This window comes from Paramacrobiotus metropolitanus, unplaced genomic scaffold (assembly GCF_019649055.1).
Source record: "Paramacrobiotus metropolitanus isolate TYO unplaced genomic scaffold, Prichtersi_v1.0 Parri_scaffold0000018, whole genome shotgun sequence".
NCBI classification, from domain to species: Eukaryota; Metazoa; Tardigrada; class Eutardigrada; order Parachela; family Macrobiotidae; genus Paramacrobiotus; species Paramacrobiotus metropolitanus.
In genome coordinates, this window is record NW_026570238.1 from 810,965 (window position 1) to 832,908 (window position 21,944).

A 21,944-nucleotide genomic window follows, 5' to 3' on the forward strand; every position below is an offset into this window, starting at 1 on the left:
CTCTTTGTATCAAGTGATCCTATTAATTTAACTTAAGGCACAAGAGACGTACTACCTTGCAGAGGATGAAATAACTTAAACGAACATTTTCTCACATCAGTTCAATATTGATTGTTATTTCCATATTTCATATGTATTGAGACAAACTTTCTTAATACCTATCCGGTTTGAAAAAAAGCCGTAAGGCTATCTGTGAGAAACCGAAATTTGACATTATTAATGAACTGATTAATTACTTGATGAATGAATTGCATGAACATTTTTTTATAGTGTCTTTCCTCTATACAGCAGTCGCATTAATTATACTACACAGCTCACGAACTTTTTTGTACTGTTGTTTTAAGCGGTATTGTGGCTACGTTACAAGTAATGAGCAAATTTAAGGATTCTACAAAGAGGACTCATGGTAGCATTGTACACTATGATTTCTTGTATCGTATAATCTGCATATGCACCCATCGTACACTCTAATTACTAACTTCATGCCAACAAATAGCAAAAAATTTGTGGTGAAAGGTTATTTAGGAGCGCTTTTTGTTGGGGCCAGCGAAGGGAATTTTCCGCCACTCAGCTGCCGACTGAAGAAATTCCGAATAGTTTCCGACGTTTTCGACGCGGAACTACTGCGCGTTGCACTGCTACTGACGCTTGGCGCACTCGGAAAATCGGCCACCCGTCCAACAAATAAAATCAATCCAGACAAATTGTGCCGCACACTGAATATAAATGGGTGGTCAGCGTGAAACTGCACAATCTCGCTAATAGATGACACTCGATTATGTCGAATATCGTTGCTTGATTCAGGGACTTCACTTTTTTCCGAAGGCTTACGTGAAAAAGAATCGGCGGATGATCCAAACTCGTTGACCTCTGCAAAAATTACGTGCACTTTTATACATACCAAAAAGTAATGAAGTAATAACTTTCGGATGCGAGTGTTCTAAATAATGAATAGCGGCAAATCTAATACATACATTATACGAAATACAAAACTTGTATGCTTTGGTAAACATTGCGATAAAGGTGAATTTATACCCATTGAACATTTGTGAAATGCTCCGATCAGAGAAAACCCGGAATTGTCCATTACGCTGGAACCGGTGGCTGCCGATGATACGCCTTCCAGCGCAGCCATCATACCAATTCGCTGAAAAATATCCTTCAGATCCAATGTATTATCAACCTTAAATCTGGGCATTTTGAAGTTAACTTTTCGTAATTTCTTCTTAACAGCTATTCTTGCGAAGGTATCCGACTCAAAGTTCCTGAGCATTTCTTTGATGGTCCGGCGGCGTCCACGGTACGGTGTTGGACACATCAGACACAGTGATGCTTCGTTGTTCGCATATGGGAGTTCAATATATTTAACCCGGTGTACCGTATCCTCCGAATATACCAGATGTTTAATTCCCTGCATCATTGGCACCGCGAGCTGTTTCCCGTGGACATTGGTGAAGATACCTTCGGTTACGTCACTAAACATGAACGACTCATTCCACCGCGCCCGCATAAAGGTCACGTTCAGAAGAAACATTCTTGTCAAGTCGTCATCCACATCCTGCAAATCAATGGGGGCTAATAATTCAGCAAATTCCCCATCAGTGTTTTTCTTCACCCATTGATTGATGTTTTTTCTCAGCTCGTCCAGCGTGGTGCCGTCTTTGATGTCTTCCATTTCGGCTATATCATTGTTGAAAACGTGTTTGGCGTTATTGTAGAGTTCACTGCGGATCGCGTTACCGACACGGAAAAATACTTTACTGGCCAGTACAACTTGGAAGGCACTCTGCTTTGACTGATCATCCAGCGGAAAGTGTTGATCCGGACGCTTGGTAATGTGGGCGACTGCTTGCCGGAAAGCAATCATAATTAGCTGTGGTGTGCAGCGGTTTTCGAAGAGCCGTTCAAAACGCATGATCCTTTTCAGTCGGTCGGCTGTGGTCCCCTCCGATCCAACATAAATCAGTGCAGCGGCTGCTGCTGCTGAAAACGCTCCCACAACAAAATTCTTGTCATCTTGCCCTCTTTCGTGCAATAAATCCGAAGCGGCTGTGAACATATCAAAACTCAGTCGTTCCACAGGTGGACGAAGTTGGTCCATGGTTTAAGTGTATATTAATTGATCCAAAACAAACACCTATATTATTTCCACTTCCTGCAGTTTAAGATGGAACCAGAAAGCCGTAATCTTGCATACTTGTACACACAGTTTATTGGAACATGCACTGGTGGGACCCGATCATAATAATCGCGAAATTCGGTACAATCATAAATGTCTGCGTCCATCGCTCACATCCATGTGATTTTATGAAATTAGCCGAAAGCTTCTTTCAACCGGTGTATTCGTTACTACAGTAGCCTTCGGGCCATCGCAAAAAGAAAACAACCGCGTAATAAGTACACGCATGTCAATCTTATCCATAACTCACAAATTTCACAGAAGGGTATTAATAAATATCTATTTGTTCTTAGTATTCGACTTGTTCATAATTAGTAACTCATAGAGATAAAATTATCGGTTTTTATTAAATTTTGTGGGAGTCGTGACCGTCTGACGTAAGCGCTCTCCTGAGACAACAAGACAATTAACATTATTCGATAAAACGTCATGTCCTTATTCCACAATGGTAAAAAATGCACTATCCGCTGATTGTCTTTGAGGAGTAAAAGGGCTTCTCGCACTGCGCGTATCAGTTTGCTGATTAGAAGACAGCATGGTCTGACAGACGAACTGGTTGTCGATGTGCAGGGTACAAGGTCCATCATTCCACTGGCCAATGTCCAGGAGCTCCACGCATTCATCACTAAATCCAATTAAATTTGGCCGGCCAGCCGCTGAAATTAATATTAAGGAAATTAGCTAAACGGTATAATTTGGAAACACGATAGAAGACAGCGTATTTTACGTCATGTCATTCTAAAAAATTCAGCAGCGTACGAACCCCAATTTGTATAAGACGCTATTCGTCCCGTGGTGGCATATGATGTCTCGCGCCGTCGTGGACTGTACCGCAACCCAATCCACCATCCCCGACTAGGCGATGAGCGGTGCGCATTTTCCTGAACCGATTTAATCACTACAACATTCACCCTGGTGTGCAGCGTTCGTCAAATTTAATCCACGGAAATTAATGAAACCTCATTACAGAAATGCTGCTGATTATCATACAGCGGAAGGTTACGAAGTAACGATACTTTTGCAGCAAACTGCTTACACAAGGACATAAGTTCCTTTTGTTCTGCAGGATTTCCGATTTCGGCCAGGTCCAGCCCCAGATCACGGCACGTTGACTGTGCAGTTGACCAACTCCTTGTGCCGCTACAACAAATGTGTTCGTTGAAAACATTGATCTGGATCTAGCTGGTCTTAAAAGTACTAGCTGGTATCATTTGCAGCGACGTTACTGCCACGGACAAAGCGGCATAAATTTTGTCAACGGCCATGTGCCCTTTCTTGAAAAATGTTCTGAAAACTTTTACCCTGCAGAGAAAATGTAGCATTTCGTTGCTGAACATTCCACCCCAGCATCGGGCAGGCTTCTCCGCACTCTATCCGTCAGATCATAGATTTGCCGTTGAACTCCGGTATCTCGTGTTGAATTCGATCCGGCTGTTAATCTTTCGCTGGGATCGCCGACTTGAAAGGTCACGAAGCCACCGCCACTGTTCGGGTGAGAACTGCCTGTGCCACCTGGCTGATCCGACTGCCCAAGATCGCGCAGATTAAGCTCGTTAACCGGTAAACCGGCTAACACCCGCGGCTGACTACAAGACGGACACGGCCGCCGGCGACCATCTCGCTGGTCAGCATTGCAGACCTTGCGCGCGCCTTCAGCCGTCTGCACCCAACTGACGAAGTCGGTAACAGAACGGTCGCATAGTATTGGATTGTTTGAGAGCGTAACTGCTTGCAGAGATGGTGATCTCCAAAAGGTAACCACAGAAGACGAGACAGTGGTAATTTGATTATCGTCCAAAAGCAAATTGGTTAGTCCTCTAATGCTAAGAGTTTCTAAAAAAATGGTGCATGTAATTATTAAAAATACGCACAGTCGCTAACACCTACTGGAACTACTCGTAGTACAGCTGGTGTTGTTAATATTGCGGTTTTTAGGCACGTTACTGATACTAGTACAATTTAACCACCTTAAACAGCACAATAAGGACACAATAATTCTCTAATCAAGTTATGAGTTTTGAAAGGAGATGAAAAATCGTCATTGTATCCGGTTTACCCTGTGGTACCGAGCTAAACTGGTTGCCGCTTAAATCCAAGTACTGTAGCCGACCGGACCGAGACAATATACCAACTGGCAAATCCCGAAGAAGGTTACCGGCTAGATCTAGTGTTTCTAAATTGTGCAGGTTGTCAAAGGCAGTGGGGGATAATGACTGAATCTTGTTGGAACTTAATCCAAGGAATCTCAAACGGACCAATCGTTGGAACTCTCCGGACTCGATGGACCGAAGAAAGTTGGAAGAAAGCTCAAGCGATTCCAATCCAGAAAGAATATCCAAAGATAAGCCTCGCAGTGAAGAGATCTCGTTTTCTGGAAATATCATGCGGATGCTTGCATCTTTTCATTTAATTTTAATATTATTATCAATCAAATCATCATTTTCTTAAAATCAATTTCGTCTTACATAAAATAGTTTCATTTTCAACTGAATGCAATCCTACGACCGTTTCTACGTAGGGTTTTTCAGTTGCATACTTAAACTTAAAGGAAGTAATTACTTGGAGTAATATGTCAGAACTTGGAAAACTCTAACAGAACTACACGGAAAGCCAGAAATAAGAGTACTCGTTCGATAAGTTCTGTGAATGGTGACAACGATTAATAGTCATAGTAAAATTAGTTTACTGGTGAGTTGCAATCTGCAACAACACATTACAGTTTAACTATTTACTGGGAACACTACTTCCCGTAGCGACAATAATTTCATGAGGTATTTCCAGCCACATTGTAATCCCCTTTTAACTCCCACAGGCCCTGTTCAGTTATACAGTACATAACCTTAGTTGAATAAATAATCATTCAAATTTAACTTGGAAAAATAATGATATATAGTACTGTTTGTTTTAATTAGCCGTGATGCACCTGGCTGTGTTATAATTTATATATTATTGGTAATTTAATGCATGAAAATTCCGTCAGTAATTAGAAGCCAAAATTTAAATTTACATGTAAAAGCATTATCAGAATCGAAGTCGCAGTTAGGATACAAATTTATGTCCAGTTTATGCACGTTATTGGACACAAAAACTTGCTCAAATCCCGTTTCGTATATTGGTTATGTACTATTCACTTGGAGTTGCTGTAGTATATGCGGCGATGATACATTCACAAATTATTTAAGTCAGTTAGCAAAGCAAGTATGTATTCATTCACTTATGGCTTCAAAAAGGGCAATAATTTGTATACAAATAATTTACTACATAAAATAGAAATTTTAAAAGACGCGGATAAATTCGATGAGATCGATGAACTTACGAGATACATCCAAGGCCCTCAGTTTTGATAACTGCCGTGCTGTATTAGAAGGAATGTTAGTAATTCCATTATTCCGTATAATTAATCTTTCTAAAAATGGAAAATCCAAGAATACATCGGGTAATGAAGGGCCGAATGTGTCAATTCTACCGCGTTGTCGGGGTAAAATTTCTAAAAAATGTATATCAGAATCGATATCATGAAAATTTATAACAATTCCACTGTCCGTAACTTCACAGCGAACACGTTTGTACTGCGATTCGAAATCACATCGACAACCCAATGGACACTCATGATGCCCTTGACCAGTGACCACATGCTGCAGCACCGGGAAAACAGAGAGCAATGTTGTGATTATGATGCAATCAGCACGCATGGCTGTGTTTATGGATGTTTACAACACTCGCATGATATTACGCGGTAATACAAAGCATGATCCATCGAGAATGCTGCGTCGTTTCATTTTTTGCCGCACTCTATCTACGTTCAACTTGTAGTAGATGTGTTCACTTATGAAGAGAAAAATGATCCGAGTTTGTTCGGTGAAAATCGCACGATGCGAACGGAAATTTACAAGAACCAGGAAGCCCAATCGCCAGAAAGCCGGTTTGAAATGTGTAATCAGCGGTAATACAGTGCAGCCGAGCAGTGTATAACCTTGCGGCCAATTGTTCACGCGCATGGCATGGCAAACAGAGTGCAAAAAGAATAGGATTTGTAATGTATTGAGGGCGCAGTTTGTGCAATTTTAAACTGACACTATTTATTCTCTGTGTGTAAATTGAGCATTAGATTTGATAAATAATAAAGAAGCCGTTTGGCAATCTTGTTGGAAGATAACACTTAACTTTCCAGCCAGGTAGTAGATAAAATAATTAGTTTGTAGCACTTCGCAAATTCGAAAATTATAATTTCCCAGTATTTTAAAAGTTAATGGAGTAGTCGAGTTTGTCAGCAAGAAATTTCGTTCTGCAAGGCCATTACTCACAGCCACAGGCATTACTTCCCGACTTCCAGATCTCGTAAACTTTAGTTACTGTTTCTCGGACAATTAAGTGCGGCCTGCAACGTATTACTTATTAGCTTTTCGTAGAAGAACAATTTGATATTTCGTCACTTACCGAATGACGGTTGCGGCTCAGCAGCAACTTGAACAGTGATAACAGCCGGTGCCGGTCGAACTTTACGAACGTTGCTAAAAAAGCGCGAACACGCTGAGTTGAATATAAATTTGCACTTTACGCAAAATATGTGCAGTTTACCTGAACGGATTATGCAAGACAGGCCGGTTGTTCCTTTTTGAGAGCAAAAAGAGCCAAATTAAAACGGATTTTATGCTTTTAGTACTGCAACGCAAATAAAACATTTATCGTATACTTACTCAATCTGGTTTTTGATATCGACGTCGGAGTTTGTATTTTGAGCGCGAGAATAGTACTTTGCCAGGTGACAGTTGCAAAACATTATTGGGACACAGATGAATAGTCCCAGTCCCAATGCCAGCCATAATCCGTTCTGTACAAATGTCCCACAATATCACATACGGCGAAAATGAAAGTGCATAAGTTAACGAAGCCATTATGTAACTTAAAAGCTATGTTTTTCACGCTGAAACCTGAGCTGGAATCCAACAGATTAATTAAGCAAGTAATATGGGATTTCCGAATACCACAAGGGTTTTGGGTTACTGTACAACTGGGTCAAAATAAAGCTGCTTACCAACGATTTTATCAAATTACTGCACAACAAGTTGGCTACGGCCGTCACTGCATCGTATAAGGGCCGGCACGGACCGATCTTGTCCACTACCTTTCAGTTATCAACAACAAATGGTTTTCGTTATAATTATGTAAGCAGATTGGAGCACTTTAAAGCACGATTACCGTAACAACGACATACGCCACAAATTCTTTTGCAATTTCATAAATCTCATCCCCAAATTCCTGAGCGATCTGAATTCGAAGAGGTTAACAAGTACGACGACATACATTTACGGCAGGGTAAACCACGGTCGTTTTAATTATAACCGCAACATTCGTCGTACCTCGAAAACAAAGTTTGTTGCATCGTTTTCCATAAAACGCTGAGCTATCCTTGATTTTTCCAAAATATGTCTTGTTTCCTCTTGAAAATACTGAGCAGTGCTTTGAAATAAAATTATCTCGGTAGCTAAAGATGCCTACAGTAAAACAATTATTTCGAAATGATCACGCGATGGTGAACGGTGATTTTAAATTTCACGTACGCGCAACACATCCATAGCATGCACATGAGTGTCGATTCTGTCAATCAGTATAATATTTCGGCTTATATAGTCGTTTGTTCCGGTACTTTCGCTTAACGCTTTGCGAACAGCAGTGAGATTCCCGGCGACAAGCGATTTGTTGGTCTGTGCAAAGGTTACGCTTGACCTTGATATTGCTTTTTCATAATGAATAAGTTCTTAACTTCTTACGTTGAGTTCTTGAAGATATGAGGAAAAGTTCGCAGACAGGGCCGTCAAAAAATCATTAGCAAGCGAATCCGATTGCGGGCTGAATATAATCACATCATGGATGGTCACTTTGAGTCCTTCCAAAACGCCGCTAATGTTGAATTTCTCCAAACGGCGCTCAACATCGTATACGTCGAACACCAGGCCCAGATTTAACAAGCCATATAGAGGCGAATTCTTCATGCATCGCATTAGCAGATTTCCTGGTCGAAGGGTTTCATTAGCAATAATTGTGATCGGTTTTCCATCCCTGGTCGTATTTTCGATAATTTCTACAACCTAAAATTGATGCGTTCTTAATTAAACTAAATAAAGTTAAACCTAAGAAAACTAAACGTAGCGTCTACTAAAACTGGCATATTTAGATGACATATTATATGTATTTGCATAACTGACGTAATCGTTAGTCACTGCATTTTATGAAATAAGCTAGTCTTCTTACTTGATCAAGAAAAGTGAAATTATTACTGGTCCCTTGAAGAAGCGGGCACAGAAATGCATCCATTTGTGTCCCAATGACAAACATTATCGTGGTGATAATCATCAAAATCCATGCGATTATCAATATCGTATATACGGCGCTGCAAATACATACAATGATGCTAGATCTAAAATTCCTGTGCGAACCTGCACCGTAACGAGAGTAACCGAAAATTTTGTTGTTTCAGTTAATTGCATATATTGTAGCTTACCACATCAGGGAACACCCTCCATAAGTGACCTTTCCCGATCTCCGTGTTGGCAAGATTACGGGATCGAAAAAGATGCCTCCCCACAGACAACCGGCTAGAGTCACGGAAGAGATCACCAATAAGAGTATCCCGACAACAATGACTGCGGTATGCGCGGAGGATCCATAACTGTGGACAATGGTTGCGTAGCCATCTATATTGTCCGATTGATTATCGATGACTGTCAATAACGGATTCGTAAAGTTATCGACTGCAGCGAGGTAATGGTCCAGATCTTGCCCAAAATGATGCACCTTTTCCAAAGTCTCTAAAAATTAAGGAAATCCGTTTATTCAGTTTATTATTGTTATAAAAAAAATAAAATCAAGAACCTTGCGGGTTATACGAGTATTTTTTAAACACAGCACGAGGGCTGAATGGGAATGTGTAATATTTGGATGCAGCATCCAATAACACTAGAACAATTTTTTTACTGATAATCATTCTTATGAGGTAAAAACCTGTTCGCGTCGGAGAACTTTTGTTTTGGATTATGGATGGCAAATCGAGAAGTTCAGCGTAACCTTCCTCCGTTGAGTTCTGAAATCCACCAGAAAGCATGGAGTTCAGTCTACTCATTTGGACGTCCATGTTGAACTATCGTTTAACAAGCAAGAGAAATTGGATTAGTATTAGCGCAGCGATTCAGTAAAATAAGATAAGTATGTGTTTGTCGGGCCACATTGTGCAGTGATGCTTGAACTTACAGTGGTCAAATCCACATTGATCTTCAACTGACGTGCCAACGGCCCAATCTGCGAAACAATTCGGCGGGGTACAGTAATTTGTCTTAAAATCAGCATAATATGTTACGTTTTTAAAAACTCTTATTTCGTTTTATAAAGTTATTACTGACTATGGCGCAGGTATCTGGACAGTCGCTTTCCGTCAACGACTCAGTTAAATCTTCCAGTTGACCTTCTAATTTCACCGCCTCTGAACTGAGATTCTGAATTTTGGTATTGATGTCCAAAATTAACGGCGAAACTACCACTGTGGCATCTAAAGATTTGCAGCTGTATACAGAAAGGAACAAAACTTTGAACCAGGCTAAGAATCATACTTTGAGAAAGGAGCACCATAGAGTAGATGTCATCAACAATGCCTAATTCGCGCAGTCTTGCTAGAACGAGATCTCCTATGACCGCTCCAGATTCTGTTAAAAAAGTATTCGTTACTAATATAATCAATCTGTTTTTACGTTCTTTGACAGGCTAATTGTATTTACGATTTAAATTTGTCTCTACCGCGTATTGCATTGCTGTAAATCCTTGGCGCGTGGCAAAAACAATGTGTAGCTCGGTGTCGTTGACTAAGGTTGCCAAATCGGAAAATGCGTCTTCCACCACCGGCAGCAGCTGTTCCGAAGAATTCACAAAACTGGATCCATTGATAAAAACCAGCGCCGATGCTGCCCTTTAATAGGTTAACAGAACAGAAAGTTGTGAGACACGTGTTTGAGTTATTTGCAGATATTCAACAAAAGTCTGCTATTTACTTAACAGCACATGTTGGCGCAAACGATAATATACGCTGGTTTAAGCCCTCACAAATTTTTTTAATTAAACGACTTCTTCAGGATGATTTATTTAACGTTATTTTTATTTAATGCCGGTACTTACAGTAAAGTCGTCACCGCGAACATTAAAAGTATGCTCGTCCAGAGTCGCCCCGTAGTATGACCTTTTGGGCCGATTGGTTGAATCTCTAATGCACCATGTATTGTCTAATTTGTGTCTTGATTTGGTTGAACCAAAGGTGAGACTTACTTTTATAGCAGAGACATCGGTAACAGCACCAAAGTAATCCTAAAACATTTATCGTTTCTTTGTCAAAAAGTTGTATTCTTGGAAAGACATTCAGAAATCGGAATATTAATTAGTGAACTGCGTATTTCCGAGCATTTACCACGTCCGTTTTGTACTGATAATATTGCAAAGCATTTAACATAATATTACTAAACTAAATTACAGTATTTATTTATTTTATTATTACAGTATTTAGTAATATTATGCATTTAACTAATCAATACAGTAAAGAAAAACAATTTACTTTACAGCAGAATGTGACAAAGGGCGAATATTTATATGGTGTATTAATACTTAATTACTGCGAAGAAGATTAATGATGAATCTACGAGTCCTTGTACAAACTAAGAAAACGTACTATACTTTGTACTATAAATTTGTACATCTGACCATACCCAGCAGTAGCATTGCAACGGTGTACGCAAGTCCGACAACAGTTAATGCCAGAATTCCACCAAGTTCCTACAAGGAAATACGTATGTAATTAACGCTGCATACAAACAGCTGTAAAACTTACAGTTTAACATCATTCTAAATAAAAAATAAAACAATTTTGCAATGTACTTACGTTAAATTGTATTATTTACTTATTTACTTCTGGATGGCTCGAAATTTATTGTGCCAAAAGCGAACAGGAAGATACGGAAAACCGAATACTCACCGGACTTTTTAGCAGATCCAAAATAGAATGTGGCAAATTATCGATGATTTCAGCACTTGTATTCTGCAGAGATGCTATGAATCCTATAATTATGAGTGTGTATTACAAATTTGCAATTATGACAGTTTTTTAAGGCGATCATAATGTAAGCACTAAATTAGTTACATTCAAACGTAAGAACACCTAAAGTATGGTGATTCCTGGAAAGCAGTAGATACATAACGGTAAGTTTGTAAGTCTCTTGACTTACAAGAATTGCGTGTTTGGATCCTTTTGAAATTAAACAACAAAGTGATCGCCTGTCATGAGAATTTAGAAAACATACAACTAAACATTTAAAAATTTTTTATGAGATATGCACAGTTTAAAACTAATAAATCAGAACACGATTTTCAACAATTACGAAAGCGGAGAATCAGTCCGTAAAAGGTGCCTTTGAGGGCTTACTTGGATCAGGCTTTTGTGGTTGCACTGTAGCCATGAAATCAATTTCCAGAGCAATCCAAGGATCTGGCTCATAAACGGTGGAGTGATTCGGGTTCTCAACAGGAACAGAGCAACGATAGACAGCATCAGAATGGTAAGATGGATAGGTCACGTTGGAATATGGCAACAACACCGTTTGCATCGTGCGTACACACTTGCTCTAAATACGCTCGTATAATTCAGTGATGCGACTGCCAACAGTTGCCCAAAAACCAAAACTGTCGATTGCACAAAAATCGATTAAACTGATGAAATATAAGCATAAAAAGATTATATTAGTTCATTCTCTCTAGCCATCCAAAGAAGATCAAAATCAAGAATTTTTTCACGAAGCATTGCGCTGAGGCCGACAGTAATTAAGTAAGCTAAGGACACCGTCAGGTGCATAGTTAGATTTAGAGGTCATGCAATTTTCTAATCCCAGTTAATATGCATACCAGTGCTGAAGTGCTGATGGATAACGCCCGTGAGATTTGTACATTTCCAAGAATTTAATAATTATTATAAGTGCAAAAATTTCAATTTGTACGCGCATATAATTAATCCCTTTATCCAAGAATAACAGGAAAATGGATAACGGTAATTAAATAGAGTACTCAGCTGAGTCAGCTTCGACGTTTCAAAATATTTGTAGAGCCGATATGCCGAAAACGTTGACGAATGTGCGCGTTTATAAATTGACCAATTGTTGCACAGGCAGCTTTCCGCAAATGTTTTACATTGATGTTGACAAAAACATTGTTTATTTCAAGCTTTAGATTTTTACCTAGGGTAACTTTTCATTTTAGACGGTGATATTGTTGCTTTCCCTTTAGCATAAGATATCTTTATACACTCAAGTCAACACTTACGGTATGTAAACAGAAGTACTGTAACCTATGCCAAACCACCGCGCGCATTGAAATCAATATAAACAGTTTACCAGATTGCAATCACCCCATGGTAACAGTAATGGTAATTACTGCATAGACTAAAATGCTCATAACCAAATAATTATCGTAACCACCTTATTTAACTATACATAACCATACATACGCACTTAAGTATATATAAGTACAGTAAAAAATTCAGCTTGTAAAAAACTAATGTATATAGTTAGCCAGAGCCAAGGTGGAGCCAAGATGGATCCCAAGAGCCTTTTAAAGCTTGAATACTACACTTTATTTAATTTTGAAGCAAAAGAGGGAATGTACCAGCACTGGTTTCTGAAAGAGAGCTCAAAATATATTCTTTTAAATTTTGTGCTGGCATTACGTATTGACAATTAGTGACGCATTAACTGACCGGCGCGCTTACTAGTTACTATACAGTGGATCAGTACTTCTACTGCAAGTCTATGGAAAATAAGACGATGGAAAGGAACCAAAATGTCACGGGAATTGTGAGTATCAAAGTAAAAACTCGATACGCAATCCTGTGTGCAGTGTACATTTTACTGCTATTACACGAGTAATAAATGTGTAGCTTCTGCGAATTCTTACTCTGTCTTTGCGCGGATTCTGGCACTGTCAAATTAAAGTCTAAACACCCATCTTCACTATACCGGTATAAATAAAATTATTTCTATTCTGAAGCATCCCCATGGTTAATGTTATTACAATACGGTATTAACTTCAGTCTGCAATTTTGTAGGGAAATTAGTCAGTTCTTTCCAAATCTGAAATGGATACAAAAGTCGCGCCAGATTGCGATGTGTTGATTCATCGTCTTAGCTTTTAATGTAAGACTGACCGATGAAATGCGTGGCAGTCATCCTATTGGAGCGGAACTGACGATAACGCAGATAAAGTGAACTTTGCATGGATTCCTGAATTCATACAGCCAGCTGACAATCGAAGAGTCATAGCTTAAGTGTTTGAAGTCTTTTATATATTTGGGACTTGATAAGATTTCCCTCAGGCACGGAACCCGCAGCCGATATGACGGAGAGATAATCAGCGTAATGTGGTTTGAGGCGTCAAATATAAACCGCCGGCCGTCTACGAGTAGTACGAATTTTCAGCGAAGTTGTTCGTCTTTTGCTGTCGGTTCTCGCACCACCACAGTCCAGTTTTCTTTCTAGTCTATCTTGCAAGTTTCTTAACCAAAGACCAAGACCGAAATGGCGTACGCTGGCGGTAAGTGTTATAAAAAAATTATGCAGGTGCACAAATCTGAGTCGGATAGATCTGAAAAGTCGCGGTGCGTAGTGGGAAACAATACTTAACTAATTCAGTTTCACTGTATTCCACTTATGTTGTTATTGTTATGCCTCTTAAATTTTTTCTTGGATACCGGCATTAATATTACGCTTGCAACCTAACTCCTGTTTACCAACAAACCTTATTGTTAATGCTTTACTGATTAAACAGTCCGTGTAAGTTGTTTTGTTGTAAAGACGTGTGGCACATATTGTTTTTGAAGTGTTCATGTATGGCATGCGTAACGCAGCCAGGTTCCGAGTGTAAAGCACTAAAGCCGGTGGTTCTTTGGTTGTCAGATTGCTTACATGGGAAACACAGCCAGAAGATCCATCGCGGACAGCGGATCTATTCGCAGAATAAGGCCTTGGAATTGGTTATGCAGGATGACGGAAATCTGGTGCTGTATAGTCGGAAAGACCTGAGACCACTCTGGGCTTCCAACACGCACGGTAAGAAATAAACACATGTGCGTCGCATCCCGCAACAGTAACAACCAGGCCGCTTAGAGTTTGTATAGAAGGATGGAAATTGTATTGGTGCTCATTAATTTATTGTTAATTATACCGAGGTTTTATTTGTACGAGTAGTTTATATTGGTTGCTGAAAAATAATAACAGTACGTTGAACGGCTCGTAGTAAAATATGGTCATGGATTTGCGTTAACGTTGCGGCTTTTTAATTTGGACAGTGCAGTGTCCAAAGTAGAACTGTGCCTTACTTTTAGGCCGAAACGGTGTGGAAGCCGTTATGCAAAGTGATGGCAACTTTGTTGTCTACGCTCCGGGCGGACATCCGATCTGGGCTTCCAACACCCACGGAAAGCATGACTGCAAACTGGTCTTGCAGAATGACGCCAACTTGGTACGTCACGATCTGTCATGCTGATTTGGCCCGTTTCCGGTTGGTTGACGTGTAGCGTCATTTTTAAATAGGTAATCTATGACTGCCACAACCACCCAGTCTGGGCATCGAACACCCATGGACAGTGTCCGGAACACGAGCAAGGTCAGTGATTAGAAAGTTCAACGGTGTTACGTGAATGCCGATTTGAAGCTTTTGAAATCTACTGCTCTTCCCAGTAAACTGGTCAAGTTTACCCTTTCGTCACTTCTTTTACACACGATTTGGAAATTAATTTATTTCGTTAACAGACATTTTGCACCCGGGCGAAGAGCTTCTTCCTGGCCGTTCTATCCACTCCAAGAACGGTAAACTGGATTTGATTATGCAGACCGATGGCAACTTAGTGCTGTATCGCACTAGCGACGGCTCACCAATTTGGGCCAGCAACACTTGCCATAAGCCTGTCCAGAAGTGCGTCATGCAGCACGACGGCAATCTGGTACTGTACGAGCACAACGGAACTCCCATTTGGGCCAGCAACACTTACGGACAAAACGGTAAGAAAACGGTTGTTGACAATTAAAAACAGAAGTAAATTCTCTCGATGTTCACAATTGTGTTTAACTATCAAAAGCAACATTCGACCAAAGTCCAACTTTTTTCCTTCAGGTGCTGAACTGAAAGTCCAGGATGATGGCAACCTGTGCATGTACAAAGGTCATCACTGTTGTTGGGCCTCCGGAACCCATGGAAGATGTTGAACTTAAAGTTGCCGTTTTTAGGGGTAGTCTTGGTGATAGTTATTCAGCTTCGTATGATTTACATATTTGATTTGGAATTCGGCCAGCATTACAACACTTGTCTTGCTTAATGGAATAAGGCTTTATTATGGTAATTTCACATCTGAGATTTCCGGCACACAATTGAATAAAGCATCTTATGAACAGTTCACTATATTCAGATACTAAAACAATCAAAACCAATCGTTACCGTTCTGGAGTTGATAATGCGACAAACATTGTCTGGCTGCCAAAATTGATAAAGACAGAAGCAATCGGTTTACCAGACGACAAGCTGTCCATATTAATCGGCAACTTCGTCCAATACAACTTCGTGATACGGCAAATATGCAAAGTCCACATCCGATTACACTGCAATCCAGGTACCAGATGCAGCAAATTCAATCACGCCATTTTTCTCCACAAACTGCACTTACTTTTCAAAATTAAAGCCGTTCAACAATGATAGCCGATGCTCCTCCTCCTCCATTGCATATGGATGCACAACCGAACTGACCGGGCTTCAGGTTATAAAGCAGTGAGTTTGTTATCCGTGCACCGGACATTCTGTTGGGAATTCACATGACATAAAAGTATTCATTACAAAAAGTCCAGAACCGAAAAACCAACAACAACCTACCCAATCGGATGCCCGAGGCTAACACCGCCTCCGTTAATATTCAAAATTTCCGGATTGATATCCAATAATTTTTGGTTGGCCAAGGCAACCACGCTGAAGGCTTCGTTGATTTCCCACAAGGCTATATCATTTTTATTCAATCCTGCTCTTTTCAGCGCCTGTAAAGGGAGTACTTCAAGTATTATTAACAAAACAAATCGAGACACTGCAGTGATCTGCTAAACTGAGAAATAATCAGTCAGGACTACTAAGAATGCTTTCGTCGGTCTGCCGTCTGACAAAGTGTACTGAAAGCCCAGCGTAATCATCATGAGTAGGACTTACAATGGGAACAGCATCAGCGGGAGCAATAGTGAATTCTACAGGATCTCTGGCAGCATCCGCAAAAGCTATGAAAAAACGAATGCCAAATTCGATAAAAAACTGATAAGAAATCACATACTTACCAACAATTCGTCCCATTGGCTTTGCGCCATGCTTTTTGATTCTAGCTTCGGACATTAATATGGACGCAGCAGCTCCGTCATTTAATTTGCTTGCATTTCCGGCCGTAACTGTGCCTGTACAATATAAGCAGCCATAGTGGTCACCACATACTACCCCTTAGGCTTTAAGCAATTAGGTAAGCACACGATCAACGTTTTTATGTGTTTGCAAATTAATTAACAAAAGATTTCCTCCTGCACAAAAGATGAGCGAAACTAAAACATAAGTTAGAGACAAGTAACCACACGATGCTACCTATAATCAATAACATTACCGGCTTCTTTCTGGAAAGCTGGCCTGAGTGTAGGAATCTTCTCAAAATTCACTTTTGTCACTTCTTCATCCAAGGTCACTACAGTTTCTTTTCCTAAATTTGATAAATAGAAATTTACGGTTTCTGTATGACCGTAATCCACCTTTTAACCTAACCTTTTAGCTGAACTTTAACAGGACAAATTTCATCTTTAAAGGATCCATTCTAAAAATACAAGAGCGCAGCTCTTCACTTAGACTATATTTTGTGTACACACCCAAGTTTTCAATCATACTTTGGCTGCATTGGCGGATCGCTTATAAGCTTGAACAGCATAATTATCCTGATCCGCTCTGGTGATATTCATTTTTTTCGCCGTTTTTTCCGCGCATACTCCCTAAAAAATATTCAACATAATTTCGCAGGTGAAAACCGGTTACGAAGTTATAAAGCGTAGCAGCGCTCCAACGCCTACCATGTGAATTTTGTCAAAAGCATCCGTAAGGCCATCAAAAACAATGCCGTCCTGTCAAAATCAAACAAACAAGGTAATACTAACAATTGCATAAACGAACGAAGAACTGATAGCCGTCAAAATCTACTTACAATAATCTGCCCTCCACCATAAGGCAGATCTCCTCTTGTGATGTAAAACGGTACATTTGACATAGATTCCATTCCTCCCGCGACCATCACATCCTGGCGCAACAAAAACGCTTCAACAATCAGTTCAAATCATTGAAGGCCATCAACAGCACAGAAACGTGCTCCTGTTTATTTTATAGAACATTACTAATTGAGCTTTCAAGTCTCTAAACATACTCGTATAAAAATAAGAAATCACAAAATCCGCTGCAAAATGCAAAAAACTCTTGCCATCTTTTATTCACAATCATAGCCTCAATATTTTTTCTTATCATTCAGTTCAAGTAAAGGGAAAAAAGTAAAAGTCGCTAAAGTAAAAGGGAAAAATGTTTCGCCGGAGCAGACTTACGGCATTTCCGGTGGCAATATTCTGCGCAGCCATCATAATGGCCTTCATGCCCGAAGCGCACACTTTGTTTATGGTAGTGCAAGGTGTTTTTGATGGCAATCCTGATTTTGAAGAAATTCACAGTACATCATCATTCTGATTCTTCTATTTCAAAAATCCGCAGAACACCGCTTAACGAACCGGCGAACAATGCTGCTTGTGTTGTAGGAGCCTGGCCTTCTCCAGCTTGACACACATTCCCCATATAAACTTCGTCGATATCATTTTTCCCAATTTCTGAATAACATAAATCTGTTCTTTTAAATCATCGATAACGGAGAAGACAGAAACGTGCTCCTTACGTGCTCTTTTCAGTGCTTCTTCGATAGCAATTGCTCCCAAACGTGGTGCTACAATAGATTTCTTATAGTTATGAGGTACAAATAACAGGAAAATGTTCAACACAAATTTAAAAAAGTGCAACAACACATGTATCGTATTATTTGAGTGTACCTGGAAGAGAAGCCAAACTGCTGCGGAAGGAGCCAATGGGAGTCCTTGCGGCGCTTACGATGAAAACGTCCTGCATTATTCGAAAACCTGTATAGTGTCGCGGGTTACTTGCACAATAAATCAGTGGCGAATTCGGCTGGCAGAGGATGGGGTTGCAAGACGGCGGAGTACGCGTAATGCGGCACACGACTCCAAACACCCAATACAGGACCAGGCGTCCTGCTGTCCGTGTGCCTAAATTCGCCACTGACGATTCCTTGTACCTACATTTTTTTCCGTTCGCACCGAAAAGGCTCTTGCACACATTGGCGACAACTGTAAAAAGGTAACAGCATTCAATGCACGGACCCGTACGGCTAAAAATGCGTAAGGCTCGACGGTTTGCTCTCCTTAGTAAATGCAGACACGGTGCAATTTCTGTAAGTATTACACTGTCTGTACAGCGTCGACCTACCTTCACAGCTTGCGAAGAGGACCTGATTAGGAACATTTTCAACAGGCGATAGCGGATAGTGGAATTAATGTAAGGGAAGAGGCTATCTAAAGTTCTACTAGACAAATCACGACTCCGAAGGCCAGGCGAGTCAAGTTCTTTAATTTTTAGATAAGTAATTACTTTGCCACAAGAAGCAGCAAAATTCTGTAAGTGTCGAAACGCGCGATGACGTCAAGATCAGCTGTCTTACGCGAGTTTCCGGTTATGTGTGCGTAGCGAGTGTAGGCATCCAAAAACCACAGGCTGCCGCCATGTCGGTAGGGGCGTCAGCCGTCAGGGGTGGGTTATTTTTCGACTAAATTTAGAAGATTAATAGAAATTCTTGCGAACCCAATAAAAACAACAGAAATTTCAGAACTTGGTAGTTGACCATAATTTCGTTGTTAACATATCATATTACCGTTACACGTGTAAATCTCGGTCTTTCTTCTGCCAGACGTACAAATTTGTAACAGACATTGGACCCTCCTCATTCTCCACAAGTTTCTGTGCAAACCCGCACAGGAACCTATCGTGATCATTCCAGTCCATCGGTTTCCACTGCTAAATAGTGTTGTTTTGTAGTGGGTTTTACGATATCTAGATTTGCTCTCCTAATCGATCTGCGTTTTCTTTCAACACTCCATTGGAATTTTTGCTGCGGAACCAACCGGATTTGAACTATCGTGTTTTTTATTACTGTCGCTTCGCGGACCCGCAGTCAATAACCATGTCGCTAATGTATTTGGAAGATTATCTTGAATTGGTATCCTTCCTTCCTCAGGAATTTCGTGAACGTTTGACAAAAGTTCGGGAACTTGATCTGGAATCCAGTAATCGGCGTGACAATATCGAGAAACTTAAGAAGCAGCTGCAGAAAGCAGGACGAACTTCCAAGGCTGATCAGAACGTTCCGGAACATTCTTCGGACTCTTTGACGCCTAATGACAGAGCTAACATTGTAGCTGAAATTGAGATGGAGTATGACAAAATTGTTCAGCTTGGAGTGGAGAAAGCTAAGCTGGTGGCAGGTTTGGAGGAAATGATGATCAGGTTCGTAAGCAAAGGCTTTTTAAAAATGGATTGAACGGTGGTGAACGGAAACTCCAGTTTGGTTTAACGTTTTCTTCTACAGTATCACATTTGTTGACATGTAACCATCAGAATTTAGAATTGGATAACGGATAACCATCGCGGTTCTGATGAACAGGTACAATAAGAGGTTGACGACCGACACGGAAAAGTTCAAATTGGAACTCGAAGCTGACAATCCTGGGATTACGGAAAGTTTAGAGGCCAAAGCTGAAGCTGAAATGAAGAATTTATACGAAGGCGGATCGAAGGTTCTCTCCACTGAAGTTCCACGCAACTTAAGCTCTCGCCGTATTGCAGGTGGGTCTTGCCATGCGAAAACCAGAATACTGCATAACATAAACATAGGGTTAGGGATGGCTAAGTGATTCCAGCTTGTGAGTTCTCGAGTTTAAAGGTAGCTTTGTGATGTTTCAAAGTTGTGGAAAAATAAGATGAAATGGCTAAGCGAAAAACGAAATGTCAGCTTGATATGGTGGAATTACGTGGAGTGTGCTCAATCTGTATCGAATTTTTAGATATGGGAACAATAGCTGCAATGCGGAAACAGGGACTGCTTCAAGGACAAGGAGGTACGTATTCACTAGTAATGTATATTAATTGCGTCCCAGTTGCCGCTTTTTTATAGTTTAGCTTGTGTAACATAAACTACTCTAGGGATGTGGATGTTATCATATCCAGCACTAAGTCCTTAGATGTGATTTATATATCGTATGCCCGCATGTACAGATATGTATCCAGTACCCATATTTAAAATATCGACAAAATATGAGTGCAACGGGCTTGGATATTGATGTATACGTCTTGAATGGTACATTTTGGTGTTACAGTACTCGTATACTCATTTTTATATCCAGCGAATTTATTTGCATTGCACACAGGAGGAGCGGGAGTTTTGGCTCGCGCTGCTACTCAGGCTATAGCCGCCACCCAGCAGATGTCTCATGGCCGCCGAACGGCCTCTCTAAAAGCTAGCTACGAAGCTGCTGTCAGAAGTACACCAACAGGAACCAGTCGAGCGGTGTCCACGGAAGGCGAAGAAAATCCAGCCAGAGGTGGGCGAAAACGAGGGAGTCGTGCATCGCGGAAAGCCGAGGTGGACACCGAAACCGAAGATACCGGCACAGACACCCAAGACGACGACAAGCTGACGTACTGTTTCTGCAAAAATCCCAGTTTTGGTTTTATGGTCGCCTGCGATAACCCCTCGTGTCCAATTGAATGGTTTCATGGGAGCTGCGTCAATGTTACGGCAGAGGAGGTAGAAGGCAAAAATTGGTATTGCCCAGACTGTGTGGAAGCGATGAAAAGGGAAAAGAAATATAAGGCCGTTAGACACGAGTTATCCAAGATGGACCTGCATTCGAAGCAAGATGCATCTCACAAATCCAAAAAGAATCGGAAGCCGCAGTGAAACGGATGAAATAGCACTGTTAAGTGCAAACTTAGCCGAATATATACGATGGATCTAGAAATTTTGTACTTACATTTATTTATGTTGCATGTGTGTAACTTTAATGGCGATTTGGCGTTTAATACAGTGTGCATTACCGTGGAGCATGTGCTTTTCGGAACTGCATCTTCGCATGCTTTCTAACTTTGGAGATATTAAACTTGCTTACGTCTCTTTTTTTCCATAATCTGACTGCTGTTTAGCTTGGTGGAATTTGTAAACCATACCAAGTCGAGTGAAAGTAGTAATTAAGTGCTGATGGTGAATTTGCACCATTTTAGTTCGTTTGATATCATCAAGTATCTGCCAAACAACAAACGTTTTCGCGTACTGCAATGGCGACCACCCATTAGGGTAGGATACTACCGCTGCACTGCAGTTCCCACTTCCCACTTGATACATGATTTTGCGAAGAAAATAGCGCTGCTTATTTTCTAAAGCAATATTACATAATTATATGTAATATTGCTTTAAGCTATGGATCCACCTCGCGTGATATTGTAACTTGTAATTTTGTAACTTAAGAAAGACAGAAATTAACTGAGAGTAGAGAGAAACTAACTTTTGTAAACTCAGGAG

The 21,944-nt window shown here is 40.4% G+C and overlaps 6 protein-coding genes across 10 annotated transcripts; 2 read left to right on the forward strand and 4 right to left on the reverse strand.

Moving 5' to 3' along the window:
* Positions 1-257: 257 nt before the first annotated feature.
* On the reverse strand, positions 258-2,262 carry LOC129585719 (leukocyte elastase inhibitor A-like). Its single transcript, XM_055478524.1, has 2 exons — positions 1,036-2,262; positions 258-870 (listed from the first exon to the last, which is right to left on the reverse strand). Exons 1-2 carry the CDS (start codon positions 2,099-2,101, stop codon positions 518-520), a joined length of 1,419 nt encoding a protein of 472 aa, XP_055334499.1. The 5' UTR covers positions 2,102-2,262; the 3' UTR covers positions 258-517.
* A 27-nt stretch (positions 2,263-2,289) lies between these two features.
* On the reverse strand, positions 2,290-6,014 carry LOC129585718 (uncharacterized). Its single transcript, XM_055478523.1, has 6 exons — positions 5,496-6,014; positions 4,236-4,550; positions 3,481-4,012; positions 3,216-3,319; positions 2,943-3,077; positions 2,290-2,835 (listed from the first exon to the last, which is right to left on the reverse strand). The coding sequence occupies exons 1-6, from the start codon at positions 5,869-5,871 to the stop codon at positions 2,615-2,617; spliced, it is 1,683 nt and encodes a 560-aa protein (XP_055334498.1). The 5' UTR covers positions 5,872-6,014; the 3' UTR covers positions 2,290-2,614.
* A 206-nt stretch (positions 6,015-6,220) lies between these two features.
* LOC129585717 (prominin-1-A-like) lies at positions 6,221-12,509 on the reverse strand. 5 transcript variants are annotated; one of them, XM_055478519.1, is made up of 22 exons: positions 12,113-12,509; positions 11,637-11,835; positions 11,190-11,272; positions 10,924-10,990; positions 10,490-10,528; positions 10,343-10,427; positions 9,949-10,136; positions 9,784-9,876; positions 9,577-9,722; positions 9,428-9,475; positions 9,182-9,317; positions 8,682-8,988; positions 8,432-8,570; positions 7,951-8,268; positions 7,741-7,884; positions 7,540-7,674; positions 7,379-7,447; positions 7,215-7,304; positions 6,877-7,010; positions 6,758-6,790; positions 6,617-6,690; positions 6,221-6,557 (listed from the first exon to the last, which is right to left on the reverse strand). In XM_055478519.1, the coding sequence occupies exons 2-22, from the start codon at positions 11,815-11,817 to the stop codon at positions 6,547-6,549; spliced, it is 2,520 nt and encodes an 839-aa protein (XP_055334494.1). In that variant the 5' UTR covers positions 11,818-11,835; positions 12,113-12,509; the 3' UTR covers positions 6,221-6,546. The 5 variants fall into 5 exon arrangements, with proteins under 5 accessions (XP_055334494.1, XP_055334493.1, XP_055334495.1 ...); XM_055478518.1 differs by having other exon boundaries at positions 11,637-11,893; XM_055478520.1 differs by having other exon boundaries at positions 9,968-10,136; positions 10,343-10,425; positions 11,637-12,509.
* Positions 12,510-13,631: 1,122 nt separating this feature from the next.
* LOC129585629 (uncharacterized) lies at positions 13,632-15,647 on the forward strand. The gene is made up of 6 exons (XM_055478378.1): positions 13,632-13,792; positions 14,155-14,307; positions 14,583-14,719; positions 14,791-14,863; positions 15,010-15,258; positions 15,371-15,647. The coding sequence occupies exons 1-6, from the start codon at positions 13,777-13,779 to the stop codon at positions 15,460-15,462; spliced, it is 720 nt and encodes a 239-aa protein (XP_055334353.1). The 5' UTR covers positions 13,632-13,776; the 3' UTR covers positions 15,463-15,647.
* LOC129585627 (acetyl-CoA acetyltransferase, mitochondrial-like) lies at positions 15,560-18,978 on the reverse strand. The gene is made up of 16 exons (XM_055478377.1): positions 18,800-18,978; positions 18,613-18,660; positions 18,346-18,415; positions 18,195-18,242; positions 18,034-18,129; positions 17,854-17,954; positions 17,466-17,558; positions 17,335-17,385; positions 17,155-17,256; positions 17,036-17,084; positions 16,881-16,973; positions 16,567-16,680; positions 16,445-16,509; positions 16,121-16,278; positions 15,918-16,047; positions 15,560-15,852 (listed from the first exon to the last, which is right to left on the reverse strand). Exons 1-15 carry the CDS (start codon positions 18,833-18,835, stop codon positions 15,927-15,929), a joined length of 1,245 nt encoding a protein of 414 aa, XP_055334352.1. The 5' UTR covers positions 18,836-18,978; the 3' UTR covers positions 15,560-15,852; positions 15,918-15,926.
* Positions 18,979-19,136: 158 nt separating this feature from the next.
* LOC129585777 (inhibitor of growth protein 3-like) lies at positions 19,137-21,671 on the forward strand. The gene is made up of 4 exons (XM_055478619.1): positions 19,137-19,873; positions 20,031-20,212; positions 20,431-20,484; positions 20,794-21,671. Exons 1-4 carry the CDS (start codon positions 19,551-19,553, stop codon positions 21,324-21,326), a joined length of 1,092 nt encoding a protein of 363 aa, XP_055334594.1. The 5' UTR covers positions 19,137-19,550; the 3' UTR covers positions 21,327-21,671.
* Positions 21,672-21,944: the final 273 nt, after the last annotated feature.

Coding starts and splice junctions, on each gene's coding strand:
- LOC129585718 (XM_055478523.1), bottom strand. CDS start 5,871: ATGCGTGCTGATTGCATCATAATCACAACATTGCTCTCTGTTTTCCCG. Junction 3,320..3,480: donor TGCTACATTTTCTCTGCAGG/GTAAAAGTTTTC, acceptor CATTTGTTGTAG/CGGCACAAGGAGTTGGTCAA. Junction 2,836..2,942: donor AGCGTCTTATACAAATTGGG/GTTCGTACGCTG, acceptor TATTAATTTCAG/CGGCTGGCCGGCCAAATTTA.
- LOC129585777 (XM_055478619.1), top strand. CDS start 19,551: ATGTCGCTAATGTATTTGGAAGATTATCTTGAATTGGTATCCTTCCTT. Junction 20,213..20,430: donor AAGCTCTCGCCGTATTGCAG/GTGGGTCTTGCC, acceptor TCGAATTTTTAG/ATATGGGAACAATAGCTGCA. Junction 20,485..20,793: donor ACTGCTTCAAGGACAAGGAG/GTACGTATTCAC, acceptor CATTGCACACAG/GAGGAGCGGGAGTTTTGGCT.
- LOC129585719 (XM_055478524.1), bottom strand. CDS start 2,101: ATGGACCAACTTCGTCCACCTGTGGAACGACTGAGTTTTGATATGTTC. Junction 871..1,035: donor ATTTCACAAATGTTCAATGG/GTATAAATTCAC, acceptor TAATTTTTGCAG/AGGTCAACGAGTTTGGATCA.
- LOC129585627 (XM_055478377.1), bottom strand. CDS start 18,835: ATGTTCCTAATCAGGTCCTCTTCGCAAGCTGTGAAG. Junction 17,085..17,154: donor GATCCGCCAATGCAGCCAAA/GTATGATTGAAA, acceptor TTGTATTTTTAG/AATGGATCCTTTAAAGATGA. Junction 16,974..17,035: donor TGTTAAAGTTCAGCTAAAAG/GTTAGGTTAAAA, acceptor TATCAAATTTAG/GAAAAGAAACTGTAGTGACC.
- LOC129585629 (XM_055478378.1), top strand. Junction 14,308..14,582: donor CTGGGCTTCCAACACGCACG/GTAAGAAATAAA, acceptor CCTTACTTTTAG/GCCGAAACGGTGTGGAAGCC. Junction 14,720..14,790: donor TGCAGAATGACGCCAACTTG/GTACGTCACGAT, acceptor ATTTTTAAATAG/GTAATCTATGACTGCCACAA.
- LOC129585717 (XM_055478519.1), bottom strand. CDS start 11,817: ATGCAAACGGTGTTGTTGCCATATTCCAACGTGACCTATCCATCTTAC. Junction 10,137..10,342: donor TTCGCGGTGACGACTTTACT/GTAAGTACCGGC, acceptor AACCTATTAAAG/GGCAGCATCGGCGCTGGTTT. Junction 7,305..7,378: donor TGGCGTATGTCGTTGTTACG/GTAATCGTGCTT, acceptor GATAACTGAAAG/GTAGTGGACAAGATCGGTCC.